The following is a 24273-nucleotide window of genomic DNA, read 5'->3' as shown; positions in this document are numbered from 1 at the left end:
GTTTGATCCTCAAGCTGGGCGTATGTTGACTATTTGACAAACAACATTGTGTCTAATATCATTAGTCCTCCACCTCTGATTCATGTGAGGAAGTTGGCAGTTACTTGCAGAGAACATTTTGTTTGTTTGTTTGTTTTGGGTTTAACGCCGTTTTTCAACAGTATTTCAGTCATGTAACGGCGGGCAGTTAACCTAACCAGTGTTCCTGGATTCTGTACCAGTACAAACCTGTTCTCCGCAAGTAACTGCCAACTTCCCCACATGAATTATCAGAGGTGGTTGCAGAGAACAAGTTTGTACTGGTACAGAATCCATAGGTTAACTGCCCGCCGCTACATGACTGAAATAATGTTGGAAAACGGCATTAAACCCAAAACAAACAAACAAACAAAAACTAGGCCTTCTGGTTTATTCTTAGAATTGTTTTGAAAAATTTCCTATGTACAATTAAGTTACTGCTGGGACGGGGTCATGATTTGAACAAAGTTTGTAGAAGTCTACTAGGCAATGTTACATATCAAATATCCAAGACCTAGGCCTTCTGGTTTATTTTGGCAGATTTATAAAGATGTCCCTATGTACAATCAGGTAACCCCTGGGGCTGTGTCAATATGACCTTGGGTGGTCAAGATTTAAACAAATTTTGTAGAGGTATACTAGACAATGCTACATGTCAAATATCTAAGATCTAAAGTTTTTCCTTTCTGTTACCATAGAAACTACAGTCCTGCGTGGAATTCAATTCTTTTAAGAATTTTGTAGAGCTTCACCCAAGGAACATTCCTTTGAAGTCTGGATAAAATTGGCCTAGCAGTTTATGAGGAGATGGCGTTTAAAGTAACAGTTTACGGACGGACAATGGACGACAGATGACTGACGACCGACGGTGAGTGATCACAATAGCTCACCCCGAGCCTTTGGCTCAGGTGAGCTCAGTGTTGAAAGACGGCCGATGGACATTGCGCGGTCACAAAAGCTCACCGTGAGCCTTTGGCTCAGGTGACCTAGGAAGCTTTTTAATTATGTTGACCTATTTACTCCTTGTAACCAAAATAATAGACCAAGTTACATGATAATCAAATGAAAAATGTAGCCCCTGTTGCATATAAAAGACGCTTACAATAACCGGTCATAATAGCTTGATATTGGCACTTGTTTAACAGCGAGTTGAAAACCTGTCTCCCAGCCTTATTTGTTTTATTAAGTACAATATGCAATTTTGGAAATTACTCTCTTACTCAATTCTAAACCAGCTTTTAATGCCGTGACATTACTCTTGCCCTCAACTGCTTTGCACTCCATGTCCACTCTTCTGTATGATAAGCCGGTGCTTTCTTGCAGTACTGCAGCCAAACTCTCTGTCACCAGGACATCCATCAAATATATTTCCGCTAAACTGGAAATAAAATGGACAGTCATTATATTTGCCTCATTTTGAATCATTATAATTTATAAAAATTCGTGCAGCATAGAATTCAACTCACATCTCTAATATCAAGTGTTAATCCAATTGTAGTATAAAAACTCTGCATTCATTTGATAATAAGTTTTAGTCCACTTAAAGTATATAACAAGCAAATGCGATGAATTGGTATCCCCCGCCGAAAGTGTTTGTGGTTAGGAATGGCCAAAAAAATAACCAGCAAAAAGTTTAGGATGTTGCTAAGAAGCAAATAATTTGATTAGTTAAAATCAATTTAAAAGAAAACAAATGTTTATATTATGATACGTTGGTCCTGACTAAAGAAATTATTTTAAATGGGATATGGTTACTGTAACAAGCTTAGCTTTTAAAATCAAATGCAAATAATTGAAATGTGAGCTTTAAGTTTAACTGGAACGAAATATTGTCTTTGAGTGGTTTGGCACCAAGTGTTGCTGTTTAACATGTGCATTTGAACTTAAAATAACAGATGTCCTTAAGAGAACACAATCAAGTTAGATCTCTTGAATCGATGACAGCTGGGGGCAAGGCTGGTGCAGTTACAACTTAACATGTTGAGGATTTGAACAATTTTTAAAAAATAAAAAGAGAAAAAAAAACAAGATCAAAGAGATATCTTAGCACCTACCCCTGAGCAATTTTTGAATGTTCCAAATTTCAAGACTAGCTAAAGGTCAAAATAAAGGTCAAATTTCATTTCGGTACACAACATTGTGCATGTGGTCCATGCATTTGGTCAAAATTTGAAAGTTGTAGCTTGAGAAATGTGAAAGTAAGTCACTAAATCAATTTCAAGGTCAAAGTTCATTTGGGTATACAAAACTATGCATGTGCTTCAAATCTGGAGGCTGTAGCTTGAGAAATGTGAAAGTAGATACTAGGTAAAAATCAATGTAAAATTTCAATTCAGTATTATATCAACATGACTTAAACAAAGTCAAGAAGTATGTTAGATGTGTATTTGTCATTTCTATTAAAACGAAAGTATCAAAATGAGAAGTCGTTGATGGTGAGGTTAAATTGGTCTGGTAGTTATTAATCTCATTTTCAAAAGACAGATGAAACTGATATTACGTTAGTATAAGACTACAGCTGTTCCTATTGGCAATGCTTTCCTCTTCCTAACAATTAAAATAAAGGAAATTATGAGAGCAAAAACGATTTTGAAAACTTCATTGCTAAGTACAATTTATTCTTTATTATGCAAACGTTTTCATACAGAATCACTTAGGAAAACAAAGTTATAATCTTGAATTCTTTTTTAAACTATCAAATCTTTGGACTAACAAGAGCTGTCTGTAAGACAGCATTTACAGACAGCGTGTTCGACTTTTATCAGTGCTTGACTCTGAAATGGAGCTTTGCCAGTAAAAGAATACTCCAAGTTAAAAAGGGACATAACTCTGTGAAATTCAAAGCAGAGTAATGGAGATTGTTTCTCCTGGTGTAGACTTTAATGGAAAATAACTATTTTTAGGTTCAAGTCCAAAGCTTTAATAGTAACAGAGATATCTGACTTTATCAACAATTCCACCAAAAAATTCTTAGTTAAAAAGGGGCATAATATTGTCAAAATTCAATCAGAGTTATGGGGTTTGTTTCTCCTGGTGTAAACTATGATGGTAAATAAGTATTATAAGTTTCAAGTCAACAGCTTTGATAGTAACTGTGATACTTTACTTTATCAATTTTTTTACAAAAAATCCTAAGTTTAAAAGGGGCATAATTCTGTCAAAATTCAAAATCAGAGTTATGAGGATTGTTTCTTCTGGTGTAGAGTTTGATAGTAAATAACTATTTTCAGTTTCAAGTCAATAGCTCTGAAAATAACAGAGATATTTGACTTTATCCAAAACTTTAACCGCCAACGCTGACACCAGGGCGAGTGCAACAGCTCTACTTTTTCTTTGAAAAGTCTAGCTAAAAATGTACTTACAATCTATCGTTCGCAAACAATTCATTCATCTTTTCATCTAGCATTCCTACTATTCTACCATGTCTTGAATAAATTTTACTGAAATAAGACAGGCCCGAAATTTATCTACATAAAACTGAGATTTCCTTTGCTGCTCAATCAAAATTTTATTAGCAACTATATTCTAAACACAAATAATTTTGGAACAGGAGCTACGCCAAGCTGGGCAATATACACACAAATGCTTTCATCAGAGGATGGGAGCAAACCTGGTGGCCATGTGTTCTGACAATAATTTGAAAATCTATATAGAGGGTCTTTAAGATATGATTTAAACAGCCTTGATTAATAAATGTATTATTTATTCTTGAATTAATATTGATGTTTTTGATGGTACATGTATAATATTATTTACCTTGTAACATCTGTAAAATAACGCCTTTTTACTTCTGCTTCCATAAACTGAATGGCCTGTACACTAAATATGGCATATCCATATCCTTTCCAAACCACCTTTGCACTACCTTCACTACTGCGGAAAATATGATGTCTTTTCATCCACTTTTCAGAACTGTAAGAACAATTACATTCTTTCATAAAGAAATTGAATATACCTCAATTATCAAATTTTTTAGATGAGAATCTTTCGTTCAAGACCTAGGCTTGACAAGTGAGTTGAGTATTTCAGTGGTAAGCACTGTTCTGATGGAGAATGCTTTTTGGTATTTGTATCTTGTAAAAGTTTGCAAGTGTGTGACAATCGAAATAGAATAATGATAACAGTAAGGATAAATCAGCGTTTATCGCATATCATCTGATTGTAAGAATCTATAAAATTATATAAAGGCATCTTGTATTACCAGTTCTAATAGGGTCGAAACAATTTTAAGACCTTAAGTCTGATGCAGCAGTAACTGTTTAGCAAATAAAAGTTAGTATTCCCCATATTAAAACAATATATTCACTACACCAATTTAAGCATAATTATTTCTTGTTCTGTACACTGAAACAGAAATATTCAGGTAGCAGACATTGTCTGTCCCTACAGGCACTGAAATTTGCAATTAATCCTTTTACACTGTGTATGTGCGAAAGTGTCTTTAATATTGGATTAAACGTTTAAAATTTGTGTAAGTAGCAAGGGTGATTACTGGAAGTTGCATGACTAATTACTTTGAGGCAGGGGCCTCTGTGATCGTGTGGTTAAGGACCTTGACTTTAAATCACTTGCCCCTTTTCCATGTAGATCTGAGCTACAATTGCAGCATTTAATTCTTCAGGTTAGAAAAAACATCTATGTGCCTAACAGTACACCGTTCAAGGTCAGTTATGTCACTGAATAATATTTGTCCTGTTGATAATGAAAAGGGGTCAATTTAAGTTTCTTACCTTTCCGCCAACCTGATTATTTTGTCTAATCTTGCAAAAGCAGCCCCAATCTACAAAAGATAATGAAAAATTATTAATCATTTACAAAGCCGATATATTCAAGCTTGATATATAAATGGAAAAGGCACTTGTGTCAATAATTATACTTTGGTCACCAAATCAACACAAATAATATTAGATATACTGCAGTATGTTGTAAATGTCATTTTTAAGACATTTCACCTTATCAAAATCACAAGAAATATAAACTGGAAATATCTCAAACTGCTGAGATCAAAAACACCAAAAGGTGAAACAAATTCTTAATAATACATGAAAATTTATGCTTTTTGTTCTTAAAAAATTAAAAAGATATGTTTCAGACAAAAACTGACTAACAGAGAGAAAAGTTAATTGTAATATCCCTCTGACTACTCAAAGAAATAATGAAAGACTAGTGTATTGTAAATAACTGAAACTTGCATTCTTCTCTGCGGTTTCCTTATTGACAAAGAAATTCTTCTCATCTGGTCCCTCAAATTCCTCAAATTCCTCTGATCCCTCTGACTCTACAGCTTTCTCTACATTGACCTAAAGTATGACATCACTTCATGAATTTGGAAAATTAAAGCAGACATGCTCACGTTAGCCATTAATGTACTGTTGCCAGCATAGATTTATTCTATATATTAAAAGCAGAAGTGGAACATGTAATAACTTACTTAATTCATACAACATCAAATATGTTCTTTTCTCAATCAAAGTAGAGAAATATTTCATTCTTTGAGAGAATTAAGTTCAATGTAGAATCTGTCAAAATTAGGTGGATATTTTGTATATTTTCATAAAATATTTGATGTCGCAGGAATGTAATAAAGCCATTACATGAACTTGACAATACACTAGTGTAACAAGGCTTTGATGTCATTGTTGTTTATCTACAGAATACAATAGGTGGAGTTTACTTGGTCTAAAATAAGTAAATTAAGAAAAGCAAGAGATCACTGAGTGATCTTGGTGCCCACCATTGAGCCATTTTTGAATATTCCAAATTTCAAGACTATATCAAGGTCAAAATCAAGGTCAAAGTTCATTTCGGCACATAAAAATTTGCATGTGGTCCATGCATGTGGTCCAGATTTGAAGCTGTGAATTTAGAAATGTGAAAGTAGTTACTAATTCAAAATGAAGGTCTAAGTTCATTTTGTTACAAAAAACTATGCATACGGTTCAAATTCGAAGGCTATAGCTTAAGAATTGTGAAAGTAGGTCGTCAGGTCTAAATCAAGGTCAAAGTTCATTTTAGTACACAAAACTGTGCATGTGGTCCAAATTTGAAGCCTGTGGGTTGAGAAATGTGGAAGTAGGTCACTAGGTCAAAATCAAGGTCAAAGTTCATTTCTGTACACAAAACTATGCATGTGGTCCAAATTTGAAGGCTGTAGCTTTTAATAGTTGTGAAAATAGGTCACTAGGCCAAAATCAAGGTCAAATTCATTTTGGAAAAAAAATTGGGCATGTGGTCCAAATTTGAAGCATGTACCTTTAACGTCAGAAAGTAGGTCACTAGGTCAATGTCAAGGTCAAAGTTTATTTCTGTACACTAACCTATGCATGTGGTCCAAATATGAAGACTGTAGCTTGAGAAATTTGAAAGTAGGTCACTAGGTCTATGTCAATGTCAAAGTGCATTTCAGTACACAAAACAATACATGTGGTTCAAATTTGAAGACTGTAGCTTGAAAAATGTTAAAGTAGGTCATTTGGTCCAAATCAAGGTCAAATTTCATTTCAGAACACAAAACTATGCATGTTGTTCAAATTAAAGGTGAAAGTAGGTAACTAGTTTAATATCAAGGTGAGAGTTTCTTTGGGTACACAAACCTATGCATGTGGTCTAAATTTAAAGGCTATAGCTTGAAAAATGTGAAAGTAGATCACTTTGTCAAGATCATAGTCAACTGATGTCAAGGTTCATCTAGCCACTGAAAACTATATGTAAGGTCCAAATCTGAATGTTGTATGTTATGACAAGAAGATTTTTGATTTTTTTCCCAACACATGTCTATTTAAACCATGTGACCCCTGGGGCGGAACCATATTTGACCCTAGGAAGAAAATTTGGACAATTTGGTTAGAGGACCTCTAGATGACGTTACATACAAAATATCAAAGTCCTAAGCCCTGTGGTTTTGGACAAGAAGACTTTCAAAGTTTTTCCTATATAAATCTATGTAAATTATAACACGAGGGTCCTAATGTCCCTGAATTGCGCACATGAGTAATAAAAGCCAAATGTTTAAAATGGCAAACTGATGCAAAAATATTAGAAAGTAGGTCAGTAGCAGATAAGGTCAAAATAGTCAATTCTGGTCCTTTCAGGGGCCATAACTCTGAAACCCATGATGGAATATGACCAGTTTAAGAAAGGAATCAAGATCGTATGGTGATACAAGTTATATGCAAGTTTGGTAAAAATCAAGTCATAAATAAAGCTGCTATTGTGCAGACAAGGTCAAAATAGCTAATTTTGGCCCTTTCAGGGGCCATAACTCTGGAACCCATAATGGGACCTGGCCAGTTCAAGAAAGGAACCAAGATCTTATGGTGATACAAGTTGTGTGCAAGTTTGGTTAAAATAAAATCATAAATGAAACCACTATCGTGAAGACAAGAAATTGTTGACAAACGCAAGCACAGACGACGGACGAAGCTCACCTTGTCACCATGTGACATGTGAGCTGAAAAAAGGTCAGTAAGTTAAGGTCAGACTCAAGTGACCCCTAATATCTTTTTAAACTCTTTCAATAATTTCAATGTGAAGAGACTTTCATGTACTATACCGTATGTACAGTATTTAAAGAATCAAATGATTATTTCATGACTTAATGGAAATTTCTATGCCAAAATTTTTTCTTTCGCTTTGCACTTATCTTTTGTTTTTACAATTTAAAATGATAATTATAGTGTTCTACCTTTCTTTGTTTCTCCTCCCAACGTTTATATTCCTTCGTCCCTTCTACCAGTTTTGCAAGAGTTTCTCCCGTTTTTAAGTCCATCTTCACATATAGTCCACCTGGAACTTTTTGACCTTTAATGACAAAAAATGGGTAAGCTGAACCTTTTTTTATATAGAGACAATGATCAAAATTTCTTATATTTAAACGAAATAGAAAGTATTTGAAACTAATAGTATGCAATTACTTACAGTACTTTCAATGCTAACACTACCATTTATTGTTTACAGGAGCACTCAATTTAAAATATATTGATTGCATAGTGAGCTATCCAGATCCTGATAAGACTGAACGAATGTGCAGACATATTATGATATACACATCTCAGAAACGTAATCAGTTTTATCAACAGTTATAATGCTAAAAGTAACGTTTAAGATGTATAATTATCTTTTCAGCAGGAATTAAAATAATTTTAATTGTACAGGAAAAATTTAATTTCTACTGGCAATATTTATACAAACCAAACAAGAGCCATGTTACACATGGCTAATCCCCCCGCGGGAAATATTATAATTGAAGGCTAAAGTTCCTGGCAAGTTAGTGTCTGAAAGTATTAATTTGGGGAAAGCTTTGAAGAAATGTTTAGTTGTGGTCCGCATCAGGGGTTTTAAGATGTGGAAGAAAGAATAAGTCAGTAGTGAGGTAGTTTACTGCTAAATTTTATTAATTTTCATGAACAGTATAGCTATAATGGTTTTCTATACGAGTACTGTAAAAAGACGGAATGGAAAGCTAACAGGGAACAAGAGTGCCAGAATGTCACAATATATGCCCGTGAAAGCAAATTTCTTTACTCTAGCAGCTGTATTTGCAAACGGAATGTTAATTTTGTGGTTGTTTAGTAATCATTGTAAGTCTTTTGTTTTTTAAAGTCCACAAAAAAGTCCTTACCAGGTAAAGATACCTTATATATAATAAAATACACCTAAAATTGGAGAGTAACATCTATGTTGTACCACAGAAAAATGGTCTTATTTTTTCGCTAGGGTCAATTATAAGAATGTTACAATATAAGTTATTTATAGTAACAACTAAGGGAAGTTAAAAAATAAAAAATAAAAAAAAATTGCAAGTCCACACAAAAATCTTTATCAGGTAGAGATTGGTCAAAATACACCTCAAAATTGGATTTAGCATGCTTGCTGTACTACAGAAAAGTGGTCTTAATTTTTCCCTACGACTAGTAATGAAAAAGATGCAATAAAAGCTATTTAAAGTAACAACAAAGGGAAGTAATTCTAAAGAAGGGAACTGCGCATGACACTTCGTCTCATGATGGTGTATAATTGTGCCAAGTTACATCAAAATCCCTCCATGCATGAAGAAGAAATGCTTCAGACAGTCATTTTTGTATCTGACCTTTGGCCTCTAAGTGTGACCTTGACCTTAGGCCTAGTGACCTGGTTCTTGCGCATGACACTGCCACGTGGTGGTAAACATTTCGTGGGCTGAGCGCGAAACTATTGTAACTGTATATAAATAAAGAACAAGATACAATAGTTTCGCGCTCAGCCCTCGATTTGTGCCAAGATATATCAAAATCCCTCCATGCATGAAGAAGATATGCTCTGGACAAATTTTTTAAAGAAAATATGATAAAGGGGAATAACTCAAAAAATAAACAAAGTAGAGTTATTCTTCTTGCAAAATGCATTTCCTATCAATGTGTTCTATCAGTGTTTGAAGTTTGAAGAAAATCCCTCCAGTACTTTTGGGTTTATGCTCCGGAGAAAATGTTTTAAGAAAATATGATAAAGGGGAATAACTCAAAAAATAGGCAAGGTAGAGTTATTGTTCTTGCACACTGCACTTCATCCCAATGTGTTCTATCAGTGTTTGAAGTTTGAAGAAAATCCCTCCAGTACTTTTGGAGTTATTCTCCGGACAATTTTTTTAAGAAAATATGATAAGGGGAATAGCTCAAAAAATAGGCAAGGTAGAGTTATTGTCCTTAACACTGCACTTCCTCCCAATGTGTTCTATCAGTGTATGAAGTTTGAAGAAAATCCCTCCAGTACTTTTGGAGTTATGCTCCGGACAAAGATCGTTGCGGACGGACGGACGGAGAGCATTTCTAATATCCCCTTCACATTTGGCGGGGGGATAAATAATAGTAGTATTTATCAAAAAGAAATGTATTTATCAAAAAGAAATTAAACACATTTCTAAATTGTTTCGTCCCTTGAGTTACCTGTCTTAACTGGCTGGAACCAAGGTGTAGGTTCAAAGTCTTCTGGTTCTTTATCTTGCGCTGAAATGGCAGTTTTGTGTACAAATATTTCAGGTTTTTATTTATAGTAAGGAAAGTCAAATTAAAGTTATATGAAAAGGTAATTAAAATAAAGGAATTTCATTATCCTAACTATTCTGAAGACACAATGCTTACAAATCTGAGAAATAACTTCAAACAACCTACAGGCCTACATAGTATGATATAAAATTTAAGAAAGTAGAAAAAACAATTTTTCAAATCACTGCAAATGATCATAAATAAGTGCACCTGTCCCAAAAGGACATTGAAAGCTGCAAATTGTATGAATAATTACTGTAAATACATTAAAATCAGGGCCTGTTTTCACTCCAGGGTAACAACTTGAACAGTTTTGGTAGAGGACCACAAGGCATGCTACATAATAAATATCAATGGCCTAGGTCTTGTGGTTTTAAACACGAAGGCTTTTAAGTTTTTTTCCTATATAAGTTTATGCCAAACTTGGGATCCCCGGGATGGGGACTCTTTTCACCCCAGAGGCATAATATGAACAATTTTCACAGAGGACCATTACATGATGTCACATGCCAAATATTAAAGCTCCTGGCCTTGCGGTTTCAGACAAGAAGATTTTGAAAGTTTCTCCTTTCGGTTGCCATGTTCTGCATAGGATTCAATTCTTTGAAAAATTTTGAAATGGGACCACCAAAGGATCATTCCTGCTACGTTTGGTGTAATTCTGTCCAGTGGTTTTCAAGACAAGTTGTTTTAAGAACTGTTGACGGACAAATGACGCACGCCATACATTGAGCAGTCAAAAAAACTTACATCGAATGTAATCCAATAATTTTATCTAATGTTTTTCTTTACTACTGTAATTAAAACAAGAGCTCGTCAAACACGAAATGCTCCCTCCCCTCGATGCATTCAGTAATAGCACAAGGAACAGAAATTATTTGCCCACTGTAAACAAATGTTCTACTGTTCTGGTTCAATGTGACATTGACCTTTGACCTACTGACCTCAAAATCAACAAGGGTTATCTGCTGGTCATGATCAACCTCCCTATTAAGTTTAGTGATCCTAGACCCAAGCATTCTCAAGGTATCTTCCAGAAAGTGTTTAACTGTTCTGGGTCAATGTGACCTTGACCTTTAGCCTACCGACCTCAAAATCTAAAGGGGTAATCTGGTCACTGTGACCTTGACCTTTGACCTACTACCCTCAAAATCAATAGAGGTCATCTGCTGATCATGACCAACCTCCCTTTCAACTTTCAAGATCCTAGGTCCAAGTAATCTTGAGTTATCATTTGACATACAGATCTCAAAATCAATAGGGGTCATCTGCAGGTGATGACCAACCTTCCTATCAACTTTCGTGATCCTAGGCTCAAGTGTTCTTGAGTTATCATCCGAAAATGAATAGGTCTACATATAGACCGACCGACATGTGCAAAACAATATAGGTATCCCTCCTTAAAAGGGGGCATAAAAATACCTTCACTTGTTACTTCTTGAACAGGAACTACTTCCTCATCTGTTGAGTCTTTGACAGTGTCCTTTCCACCATCATGTTCTACAAAGAGAGTTATTTGCATCTATTGCATATAAAGATCATGTCGAAAGTGTCTGTATGACACACGTTTGTCCCCCGAAAGGTATATTTGTCTCAGACTTAAGGCAATAATCAAAATGTTTGAAGTCTAAAAGGGGTATAGCATCAACAAACATTTTATGAAAAGGATAAATTATTCTAGGTCATATATTTGAGCTATGAAAATCACAAATAAAAAATCAACTATTTTGGTTTTTTCAAGGGCCATAAGTCTGTTATGAATGGTAAGATTCATAGAAAAATGCCAAGTGTCCGAGGTTACATCACAATAAAGACTAAAGCAAGGTTTCATGAATTATCCTAAAATAGCTTTTTCAGCTAGTCACATTTTTAGGTGAAAATGTGCTTTTTGACTATTTCAGGGGCCATATCTATGGAAATTGGGGGCAGATGCAGATGAAAACAATGAAGTATGCTAGCTTATATCACAATAAAGACTCTCGAAATTTTCATCCATTAATATCATATACAGTTTGAGCTAGGTGCATCTCGACATGAAAATGTTCAATTTTTCACTATTTCAATGGTCATACCTATGAAAATAGGCGGCAGAGGATAGGAGCTAGTTCTTATCATGATAAAGATGCAAGCAAGGTTTAATCAATTAATATGTAATACATTTGAGTAAGCGTGTCACAAAGTGAAAATGTTTAATTTTGACTATTTCAAGGGCCATAACTTGGGAAATAGGGGGCAGAACCAGATGAAAAACAAGGAGCTGCGTTCAATAAACGCTTGATGCCCCAGGTGGCATCTTTGTCGATACAAAGCAACCTAAGTCCAAAATGAGGTCAGGTGATGTTTGAAGATGAGGAATGATCACACTTTACATCTGTATTAGCATCAATTCATTGTTGTAAGCGGTATTGATGCTAGACGAAACGGTCCCATTTGGTTAACCAAGATGGCCCATATAAAGCAACACAAGTCCAAAATGAGGTCAAGGTCAAACTGAGGACAGGTATTGCCTAAACTGAATGATGGACAAATTCATTTCTGAAATTTAGCAGGCTAAGGTTTACCATGATTTTATGTTGAAAATATATGAAAACTATCATTTACATTCCAACATTTCTTCACTTAAAGCTACTCTTTACTGCTGTATTGAACAAAAATACCTTCTCTTGTTACTTCATAAACAGGAACTACTTCCTCATCTGTTGAGTCTTTGACAGTGTCCTTCTTTCCACCATCATGTTCTAAAAAGAGAGTTATCAGAATGAAACCACCACACAAAATTTATTTGCATTGTTTCAGTTGCATCTATTGCACATAAAGATCAAGAAGCATTACAAGAACTATATGATAACCAAACCAGGCGGTAATTAGATGTAGTGAGTAAAGGCTAACAGAACCAAAACATGCATGCATGAACACACACACATAAGCACACATGAATGCACCCACCCATGCACAAATAGTATAATATAAAACCACCAAACACAAGTGCAAAACTGTGCATATTTCGCTGACAGCGCAGAATTCTCACATTAAGAAATAATTAACATCTTATATTACAAATAAACTGAACTTCTTACATAACTTTTAATTTTGAAAATATGGAAAAATTATCTGTCTGTTATATTGAATTGAATATATTTCTTCACTTAAAGATACTCTTTACTACTGTATTCAACAAAAATACCTTCTCTTGTTACTTCATGAACAGGAACTACTTCCTCATCTGTCGAGTCTTTGACAGTGTCCTTCTTTCCACCATCATGTTCTAAGAAGACAGGTATAAGAATGAAACTAACTCTCAAAATTTATTTGCATTGTTTCAGTTGCATCTATTGCACATAAAGATCAAGAAGCATTACAAGAACTATTTAATAGCCAAACCAGGCGGTATTAAGAGCTCATAGAACATAAAATGTCCCTCTTGTTGCATTCAGTAATTGCACTAGGAACAGAAAATATTTCGTCACTGTATATTTAAATTATATTAATCTGGGTTAATGTGACCTTGACCTTTGACCTACTGACCTCAAATTCAATAGGGGTCATCTTTTGGTCATGATCAACCTACCTAAAAGTTTCTTGATCCTTAACCCCAGCATTGTCAAGTTATTGTCCTGAACACTGGCGCCAGATCAGAAAGAAAATGCCTCTGTATATATTATACCCTACCCCTAGGTATTCTATAAGAACCATGGTCATGAACGGGAAAGTGCACTAACCCGTTTCAATCGTCCATTTCTCAACTTAAACGCGCAGTTCAGTGAATGGGTACCTAGTATATTGAACAAGCGATAATTTATCTTCCATCGTGCACCAGTCACATTGTCTCAATATTTCATATTGCTGAGATTATCAACATATTTTATGCTTTCGTCAACGTTACAGAAAAAACTTGCTTGAACTTCCCTAATGAACATCCGGTCTAGAGGTCACGGCAGTGTGCACATGTTTGGCGAAACGTAAACAAACAAAAACAGATTTTAAAAAAATCAAAATTTTACACTAAAACTCGAAATGATGAATGAAATTCATCTTGTATATGATCTTTAATTTGAAATCGTACATTGGTCTGCATCTGTCCTGTATATTTTATTCATTTTGCACATTTTGCTGCATTTTCACATTTTAACGAACACGTGTAGTAAAATGACGATTGACATACATTTTTACAACAGCCAATCAGAATGGTTTTGTAATCTAGAACGGAACTTCACCAGGGAAGTTCAAGCAAGTTTTTTGTGTAATGTTGAAATTACTATAAACTACGCGTTGTTTTTCTAAGATAAGATGTATTGAAAAATGTGACCGGTACACAATGGAAGATAAATTACCACGTGTTTGATATCCATAGTACACATTTACCCCACTGCGTGTTTTAGGTATGAAATGCGCGATTGAAACGGGTTAGTATATTTTCCCGTTCACGACCATGGTTCTTATAGAATACCTAGGGGTAGGGTATAACATGTACAGAGGCATTTTCTTTCTGATCTGGCGCCAGTGGTCCTGAAACATTGAACTGTTCTGGATCACTTTGACCTACTGACCTCAGAATCAAAAGGGGTCATATGCTGGTCCTCCCTATCAAGTTTCTTGATCCTCGGCCCAAGCATTCTCATGTTATTGTCCACAAACAGTTTAACTGTTCCGGGCCACTTTGAACTTAACCTTTAACCTCCTGACAGCAAAATCAATAGAGGACATGCACACACACACACACGCACACGCACACACACACAAACGAATACACCCATGGAATCACATATATAAAACACTAAAACAATAGTGCAAAACTGCACCTAATCTCTTAAAGCGAAAAATTCTTACATTAATATTAAGAAATAATGAACATGTTACATTAAAAATAAACTGAACTTCTTATATAACTTTTCATTTTGAAAATATGGAAAAAATATCTGTCTGTTATATTGAATTGAATACATTTCTTCACTTAAAGATACTCTTTACTACTGTATTTAACAACAAGAGATGTCCGTAAGACAGCGCGCTCCACTATTCGGGGATATGACAGTAAAATGAATATATGTCTGAATAAGAGACCTACTTCAAAAGGAAGAGATACCAAATGGCATAATTCCATCAAATACACAAATCTGAGTTATTAGGATTGTTACAACACATGCAGATGATGATGATAAAAATATGTTTTGAGTTTCAAGTCATTATGTTATACAGAACCAAAGTTATGTCCAGAAAACAAAGTTTATAAAAAATTTAAGTGTAAAAGGGGCATAATTCTGTCAAAAATACAAATCAGAGTTATGGGGATTGTTACCAGACATGCAGATGATGATAAAAATTCAATTTAAGTTTCCAGTCTTTAGCCTATATTGCATTAAAGTTATATCCAGAAAGCGAAGATTGCAAATACAAAAGCGGTATAATTCTGTCAAAAACACTAATTATTGGGTATGTAGCTACACATGCAGATGATTATAAACAAATATTATTGACTTCAAGTCATTATATTTTAAAGTACCAAAGATATGTCTATATAGAAGCTCTCGAAAAAATTTAACAAGAAAATAATTCAAAGTATTAATTCTTGGTAACCTTGACCTTGGGTATAATGGACCCAGCTCCTTCACATATCTTGTTTGTACACTGGACAATGTGTATGTGAACTTACAGTATGATGTAAGCAAAAGTAACAAAGATATGACAGAAAAACAAAGGTTGCTGAAAAATTTTAACCTTAAAAATAACCTTAGTATAAGACCTTGGTGACCTTGACCTTGGGTACAATGGGTCCAGTCCATAAATATACTTTGCTTGTATGCAGGACAATGTTTCGGTAAAGTTAAAGTAAGATATAAGCAATAACAACAAAGATATGACAGAAAAACTTTAACCTTAAAAATAACCAAGTATAAGGCCTTGATGACCTTGACCTTGGGTATAATGGGCTCAAACCCTATACATAATTTGTTTGTATACTGGACAATGTTTATGTGATGTTACAGTAAGATATAAGCAATAGTAACAAAGATATGAAAGAGAAACAAAGGTTGCTTAAAAACTTTAACCTTAAAAATAACCTAAGTATAAGACCTTGGTGACCTTGACCTTGGGTATAATGGAATCAGCCCCTACACATACATTGTTAGTATACTGGACAATGTTTATGTGAAGTTACAGTAAGATATAGTAAACTGGACAATGTTTATGTGAAGTTACAGTAAGATATAAGGAATAGTAACAAAGATATGACAGAAAAACAAAGGTTGCCGAAAACCTTTAACAAAGAAGGGTCATGCCCACGCCGATGCCGGGGTGAGTAGTACATCCCCCCTATTCTCCGAATAGTGGAGCTAAAAATACCTTCTCTTGTTACTTCATGAACAGGAACTACTTCCTCATCAGTGGAGTCTTTGACAGTGTCCTTCTTTCCACCATCATGTTCTAAAAAGAGAGTTATCAGAATGAAACCACCTCTCAAAATTTATTTGCACTGTTTCAGTTGCATCTATTGCACATAAAGATGAATACAAGAGGGTCCTTATGACCCTGAATCGCTCACCTGAGTGACATGTATATGAGTCACATGTTTAAAAGATTGCTCATATACAAACTATTGATTCTCAATGACTTTCTATAACTTTGTGAATGTAATTTATTACTGACTTGTAATAATGATGTTCACCCTAAGTGAAAGTAATTCATAACAGTTAAGTGCTGGAATTATAGTTCCATATCAGTGGACTTCCTCTTAACGCCCTATATCAACATATGAAGTTTCAAGTCAATTTGTTTTCCTCATATTATTCTAAAGTTCACTTAAAAGGTCAACTTACTTTTTTTTATGGTCTCTTTCTTGCTCTGTTTATCCTAAAAAGTTGAAATCATGACAATCTATTAATGTTTCTTGAATAAGCTCAAACAAATGAAGTATACATATACTATAACATTATGTAAAATTAAGAAAATGATATAAATTTTGTGCAACCATTGCGATAAACAAAGTCACTTGCCTAAATGCAAATACATGTTTTTCTTTAGTACAGAGTTAGTTTGTGCTCCCGAACTTAAGCAGAAAATTACTTGATCCGAGTTGTAGAGGCAGCTGTTATCATGCAAGCTAAATGACATACTAATCATAATGAGAATATGTAATTTTTTTATAATTTCAAATCTATAGTCGACCACTGTTATAATTCTAATATTTTAAGCTGTACAAGTGGCATGCAGCATGGGTTGCATTTAGCCAGCTCAATCAAATACAATGTACTGTACATATCATTATTGCATGTTATGTAAGTTCTAGTACATATCATTATTGCAAGTTATGCAAGTTCTATATCATTAAAAAAAATCCATAAAATTAAATGCAAGAACCTTAAATTATCAATAATGCTTCAGATACAAAGTATACAATCTCATAAAAAAATATTGCTTGTGAGTGTAAAGTATTAAAGCATTAATCATAAATAGAAAAATATATGGGTTTAAATTTACTATGAAGAAATGAAAGTAGAACAAGTGGGCAATGGCCCTATATCGCTCACCTGTTATTATTGCACTTAAGGACAAGAAGGTCGAAAAATCATAATAAGATCAATCAAAAGAATTTATGAGAAAATATAGTCAAAAAGTTCTTAAAGTTACTTCAAATAAAATTATTTTCAAATTAGGCCGGTAGTATCATGCCCAAAGGATTTCATCAAAAGAGGATAGATGAAAAATTTTGACTGATGAAGTCCACAGGACATGAACAACAAAAGGAAGAAATTAAAAATAAATCTAAGTCCTCAGAAGAAATATCTAAGTCCAGAGGACAAGAACTACAAAGGGAAGAAATGTACCAAAAAAATAAAATAAGTCTTGCGTTTTCCCTACAGCCAACAAAGGTATTTATATAAACATAAAAGGGAAGTAATTAAAAATACATTATTGTTAGTGAACAAAAGAAAGATCTGCCCAATAAAAACAAAAGCACTGCAATGCAACGGAAATGCAGAGCAATATACAAGCTCATTTGACATTTGACCCATAAGTGTAACCTTAACCTTCAAGTGAGCCATCAAAATAATGCCCTCTACATGTCATTTCGGCGATTATATTCAAAAATTCATAAATGAAGCTGCTATTGTGTAGACAAGGTCAAAACAGCAAATGTTTGCCTTTCAGGGGCCATAACTCTGGAACCTTTGATGGATCTAACCAGTTCAAGTCAGGAACCAAGATCTTATGTGAAACAAGTTGTGTGCAAGTTTGGTTGAATTAAAAATCATAAATAAAACCATTATTGTGCAGGCAAGAATTTTTTGAAGCACAAAAATAGCAAATTCTGGCCATTTTAGTGGCAATAACTTTAGAACCCATGATGGGATATGGCCAGTTTCGAAAGGGAACGAGATATCATGCCAATATAACGTGTGTACAAGTTTGAGCAAAATTGCTTGCAAATTGTGGTCTATATCATGTTCAAAAGAAATTGTGGACAGATGGAGGACAAACAGAAGAACAAAGGGCAATCACAATAGCTCACCCTATAACTATGTGACAGGTGAGCTAGATATACAAGTACTTCAATAGTTACTAAAAGTAAAAACCATCTGAACAGTTATGGGAGCGGACCATACGATAAGGGTACAAATGAAGCTTAATGTAAATCCACCCAGCAGTTCTTGCAAATTTTTTTTTAAAGGTATTACCATTGTTAGATCATTGACTCCTAAAAGAAATCAAGTGCCCCAATTTTAAAATAATTGTGAGATGACCTTATAATGATCCTACAGAATAAGTCTGATAAGATCTATCATTTAGTTCATAATAAGAATTTGTTAAAAACAAACATTTCTGGTGGCTATAGAAGCCCATATGATATGCCGATTACCCCCATTTGAACAAAATTGATAGAGGAACTTGCCAGTATGCAACAGACTAAATGAAGTGTTGTTCTGACAATTAGCTGCAGATGACAAGAAAATATGGAAAAATTATCAGTTCATGTGAGCTTAAAAGTGTATCACAACAGTGGTGATAAGTAATGTGAAGAAAGGCAGACATCAGACTTTCATTGATCAAAGATATTTATTTCCTGCTTCTTGGTAAAATATTGGAAAACAGCAGTGAGATATGTATAGGTTTGTGAAAATATTCAATTATCTCCAATATCAGTGATGATATATTTCAATATCTCACAGCAAACAAAGAAAAAACAAGAAGCTGCGTTCAATAAAAGGTTGATGCCCCCGGTGGCATCCTTGTCGATACAAAGCAACCTAAGTCCAAAATGAGGTCAAGGTCAAACTGAGTTCAGGTGATGTTTGAAGATGAGGAATGGTCACAGGTTACATCTGTATTAGTATCAATTCATTCTTGTAAGTGGTATTAATGCTAGACAAAATGGTCCCATTTGGTTAACCAAGAGATGGCCCATATAAAGGAACCTAAGTCCAAAATGAGGTCAAGGTCAAGGTCAAACTGAGGTCAGGTGATGTTTGAAGATGAGGAATGGTCACAGTTTACATCTGTATTAGTACCAATTCATTCCTTTAAGTGGTATTGATGCTAGACAAAACAGTCCCATTTGGTTAACAAAGAGATGGCCCATATAAAGCAACCTAAGTCCAAAATGAGGTCAAGGTCAAACTGAGGACAGGTGATGTTTGAAGATGAGGAATGGTTACAGGTTACATCTGCATTAGTATTAATTCATTCTTGTAAGTGGTATTAATGCTAGATCGAACGGTCCCATTTGGTTAACCAAGAGATGGCCCGTATAAAGCAACCTAAGTTCAAAATGAGGTCAATGTCAAACTGAGGACAGGTGATGTTTGAAGATGAGGAATGTTCACAGGTTACATCTGCATTAGTTTCAATTCATTCCGTTAAGTGGTATTGATGCTAGACAAAATGGTCCATTTGGTTAACCAAGAGATGGCCCGTATAAAGCAACCTAAGTTCAAAATGAGGTCAAGATCAATGTCAAACTGAGGTCAAGATCAATGTCAAACTGAGGTCAAGTGATGTTTGAAGATGAGGAATGGTCAAAGGTTACAACTGTATTAGTACCAATTCATTCCTTTAAGTGGTATTGATGCCAGACGAAACGGTCCCATTTGGTTAACCAAGAGATTGCCCGTATAAAGCAACCTAAGTCCAAAATGAGGTCATGGTCAAACTGAGGACAGGTGATGTCTAAAGATGAGGAATGGTCACAGGTTACATCTGCATTAGTATCAAGTCATTCTAGTAAGGGGTATTGATGCCAGACGAAACGGTCCCATTTGGTTAACCTCGTACACACTGACAAACGGACGGACAAGACGATTACTATATGCCTCCCGCATCACTAGATGCCGGGGGGCATAAAAATATCTTCTATGTATCTGAGGATTACAAGAAATCATTTATCATAACGTATGTAAATCAGAAAGTATAAAGTGACAAAATACATGTATACTGATCATGAGACTAAATATTAGAAAATAATATCTCTCAGTATAAAAGAATACCTGACAGGTTTTACAAATATATGTCCACGGCTCCTCATCTTCCTTCATGCCAACACAGACTGGGTGAAACCAGTTGCAACAATTTTCACACTGCCAGTATTTTCTAGAAATTCAAGAAAACAATAGCTGTCCCTAAGACAACGTGCTCCACTATTCAGCGATTTGACAATAAAATGAATCTGAATAAGAGACCTCTTATTTAACAGGAAGATACACCGAAACTAGAGCTATCACTAAAGGTGATGAATGTACCCCCCGCATGCACTGACACAGTACACTGCAATCTTTTGTGCACCAGACTGCATAATTATGTGGACTGTATGTATACTGTATAGTAACAAAAAAGACAAAATCTCATAACTATGCAGAAAACTTATCTAAAAGAAGGTAACATGCACAATGCACAACTAGGGTTGGTACTGATCAATTGTGTGAAGTTTCATTAAATTGTATGCAAGGGTACGGACTGTAGACTGTATGTACATAGTATGTTAACAAGAAATAAAGTCCAATAACTCTGGGGATTATTTATCTAAAAGAACGTAACATGCACAATGCACAACTACGGTTGGTACTGATCAATTGTGTGAAGTTTCATTAAATTGTGTGCAAGGGTTCGGAAGATTAGGTGCGCACAAGATTGCATATGCAGACTGTATGTACAACAAACAAGAGGACCATGATGGTCCTGAATCGCTCACCTCTTCCCACATGACCAAGTTTTGAGTATGACGTCGTTTTTTCTATTATTTGACATAGTGACCTAGTTTTTCAGCTCATGTGACCCAGTTTTGAACTTGACCTAGATATTATCAAGATAAAAATTCTGACCAATTTTCATGAAGATCCATTGAAAAATATGGTCTCTAGAGAGGTCACAAGGTTTTTCTATTATTTGACCTATTGACCTAGTTTTCGAAGGTACGTGACCCTGTTTTGACCTTTATCTAGATATCATCAAGGTAAACATTCTCACTATTTTCATGAAGATCTCATGAAAAACATGGCCTCTAGAGAGGTCACAATGTTTTTCTATCTTTATACCTACTGGCCTAGTTTTGACCGCACGTGACCCAGTTTCGAAACTGACCTAGATATCATCAAGGTGAACATTCAGATCAATTTTCATGAAGATCCATTGAAAAATATGGCCTCTAGAGAGGTCAAAAGATTTTAATAATTTTAGACCTACTGACCTAGTTTTTGACCGCAGTTGACCCAGTTTCAAACTTGACCTAGATATCATCAAGATGAACATTCAGACCAACTTTCATACAGATCCCATGAAAAGTATGGCCTCTAGAGAGGTCACAAGGTTTTCCTATTTTTAGACCTACTGACCTAGTTTTTGACCGCACTTGACCCAGTTTCGAACCTGACCTAGATATCATCAAGGTGAACATTCTGACTAATTTTCATGAAGATCCATTGAGAAATATGGCCTCTAGAGAGGTCACAAGGTTTTTCTATTTTTAGATCTACTGACCTAGTTTTTGACCCCACATGACCCAGTTTCGAACTTGACCTAGATATCATCAAGGTGAACATTCTGACCAATATTCATGAAGATCTCGTGAAAAATATGGCCTCTAGAGAGGTCATAAGGTTTTTCTATTTTTAGATCTACTGACCTAGTTTTTAACCCCACGTGACCCAGTTTCGAACTTGACCTAGATATCATCAAAATGAACATTCTGACCAATTTTCATGAAGATCCATTGAGAAATATGGCCTCTAGAGAGGTCACAAGGTTTTTCTATTTTTAGACCTAATGACCTAGTTTTTGACCCTACGTGACCCAGTTTCGAACTTGACCTAGATATCATCAAGATAAACATTCTGACCAATATTCATGAAGATCTCATGAAAAATATGGCCTCTAGAGAGGTCACAAGGTTTTTCTATTTTTAGACCTACTGACCTAGTTTTTGAACCCACGTGACCCAGTTTCGAACTTGACCTAGATATCATCAAGGTGAACATTCTGACCAATTTTCATGAAGCTCTTATGAAATATATGGCCTCTAGAGAGGTCACAAGGTTTTTCTATTTTTAGACCTACTGACCTAGTTTTTGATGGCACGTGACCCAGTTTCGAACTTGACCTAGATATCATCAAGATGAACATTCTGACCAACTTTCATAAAGATCCCATGAAAAATGTGACCTCTAGAGTGGTCACAAGCAAAAGTTTACGGACGCACGGACGGACGGACGGACGACGGACACCGCGCGATCACAAAAGCTCACCTTGTCACTTTGTGACAGGTGAGCTAAAAACAAAGTCCCATAACTCTGCAATTTTTTTTTTTAAGAAACCTAACATGCGTGAAGTTTTATAAATTGTGTCAAGGGGATGAGGAGAGATGGTGCGCACAAGATTGTGTCTATGTATATAGTATAGTAACAAAAAACAAAGGGATCTAATACCTTAAGATCAGTGTGCAAAACTGTACATGTAACCCAAATTTCAAGGCTGCATCTTAAAAAACAAACTAGTATGTCAGTAGATCAAGGTCCTAGTCAGGTGAGCCCTTATCATTTGGGGTCATCGGGTAAAATAAACAAATGAAAGTTATGGAGACTGTTACTAAACTTTTTAAGTATCAAGTCATAATCTTATATTTTTCTAAAGTTATTTCATAAAGCAAAGATTGCCAAAACACTTTAAGTAAGAAAGGCTCATAGATCTGTAAAATATACAATTATTGTTATGGGGTTTGTAACCACACATGCATATGATAATTATAAAATCTATTAAATCTTTTGAAAAAGCTTACATAAAAATAATTCCATGTATGACACCTTGGAGACCTTGACCTTTTCTATATAATGGGTTCAGCCCCTGTACATACTTTGCTTGTATGCTTAACAATGTTTATGGTAAGTTACGGTAAGATATAAGCATTAGTAACAAAGAAATGACAGAAAAACTAAGGTTGCAGAAAACCTTTAACCTAAAAAAAAATAATCACAGTATTACCTTGGTGACCTTGACCTTGGGTATAACAGGCCAGCCCTTATATGTTTGACAATGTTTATATGAATTTACAGTATGATTTAATAAGCAAAAGTAACAAAGAGATTACAGGAAAACAAAGGTTGCAGAAGTATTACACTTGACCTTTACCTTGGGTATATTGGGCCCATTTCCTGCACATATTTTTTTTGAATGCTGGACAATGTTTCTTAGTATAAAGTAACAGTTGGTTATAAGCAATAGTAACAAAGATATGACAGAACAACATAGGTTCCCAAGAAACTTGAACCTTGAAAAGAACGAAATATAACTACTTGGGTATAATGGTTCCAGCTCCTGCTAATACTTTGTTTGTGTGCCAGTATGCCTTTAAGCAATAAAGGTCATGACGATGGTGAGGCGAGTAGAAAAGCCCCCCTATTCTCTTAATAGCAGAGCTAAAAATCAAACATGCTTTTAAATTTTAATACAAGATATGTTATTTCTAAAAATAATAGAACATAAAAATCAACTTTTTTGCAGAGTTCAAAGTTGTTGCAGTCTCACAAAAGTGTAAATAAATATTCAGTCAAGGCTGTCATACAATTACTACTTTAATTAATCATTACTTCTTTCCTCTCATCAACAAGAAACTACAAACGCTGTCAAAGACAAAAATATGCAGGCTCAATAACCAAGATCTTATAGTCAACAGTGTTAAAATGGAATGGTTTGATTTAATATTCATATACAAAATTATAGGATATAATAATTTAGAGACTGATTTCTATGTATG

At 34.8% G+C, this 24273-nt stretch overlaps 1 protein-coding gene across 1 annotated transcript in view; it reads right to left on the bottom strand.

Annotated features, from left to right (window-relative positions):
* Positions 1–24273, bottom strand: part of LOC128549099 (uncharacterized) — a 35520-nt gene that overhangs the window by 8292 nt on the left and 2955 nt on the right. The window contains exons 4-15 of the mRNA XM_053525363.1: positions 20519–20621; positions 16853–16886; positions 16380–16460; positions 12695–12775; positions 11460–11537; positions 9939–9998; positions 7703–7818; positions 5211–5318; positions 4749–4798; positions 3775–3930; positions 3381–3458; positions 1239–1396 (exon numbers count right to left, since the gene is read on the bottom strand). Of these exons, the coding sequence (XP_053381338.1) occupies positions 1239–1396; positions 3381–3458; positions 3775–3930; positions 4749–4798; positions 5211–5318; positions 7703–7818; positions 9939–9998; positions 11460–11537; positions 12695–12775; positions 16380–16460; positions 16853–16886; positions 20519–20621 (1103 nt within the window). The remainder of the gene's footprint in view (positions 1–1238; positions 1397–3380; positions 3459–3774; positions 3931–4748; positions 4799–5210; positions 5319–7702; positions 7819–9938; positions 9999–11459; positions 11538–12694; positions 12776–16379; positions 16461–16852; positions 16887–20518; positions 20622–24273) is intronic.

This window comes from Mercenaria mercenaria, chromosome 1 (assembly GCF_021730395.1).
Source record: "Mercenaria mercenaria strain notata chromosome 1, MADL_Memer_1, whole genome shotgun sequence".
NCBI lineage: Eukaryota > Metazoa > Mollusca > Bivalvia > Venerida > Veneridae > Mercenaria > Mercenaria mercenaria.
The sequence above is the reverse complement of the archived record's forward strand: the minus strand, read 5'-3'. Positions and strand labels throughout refer to the sequence as shown.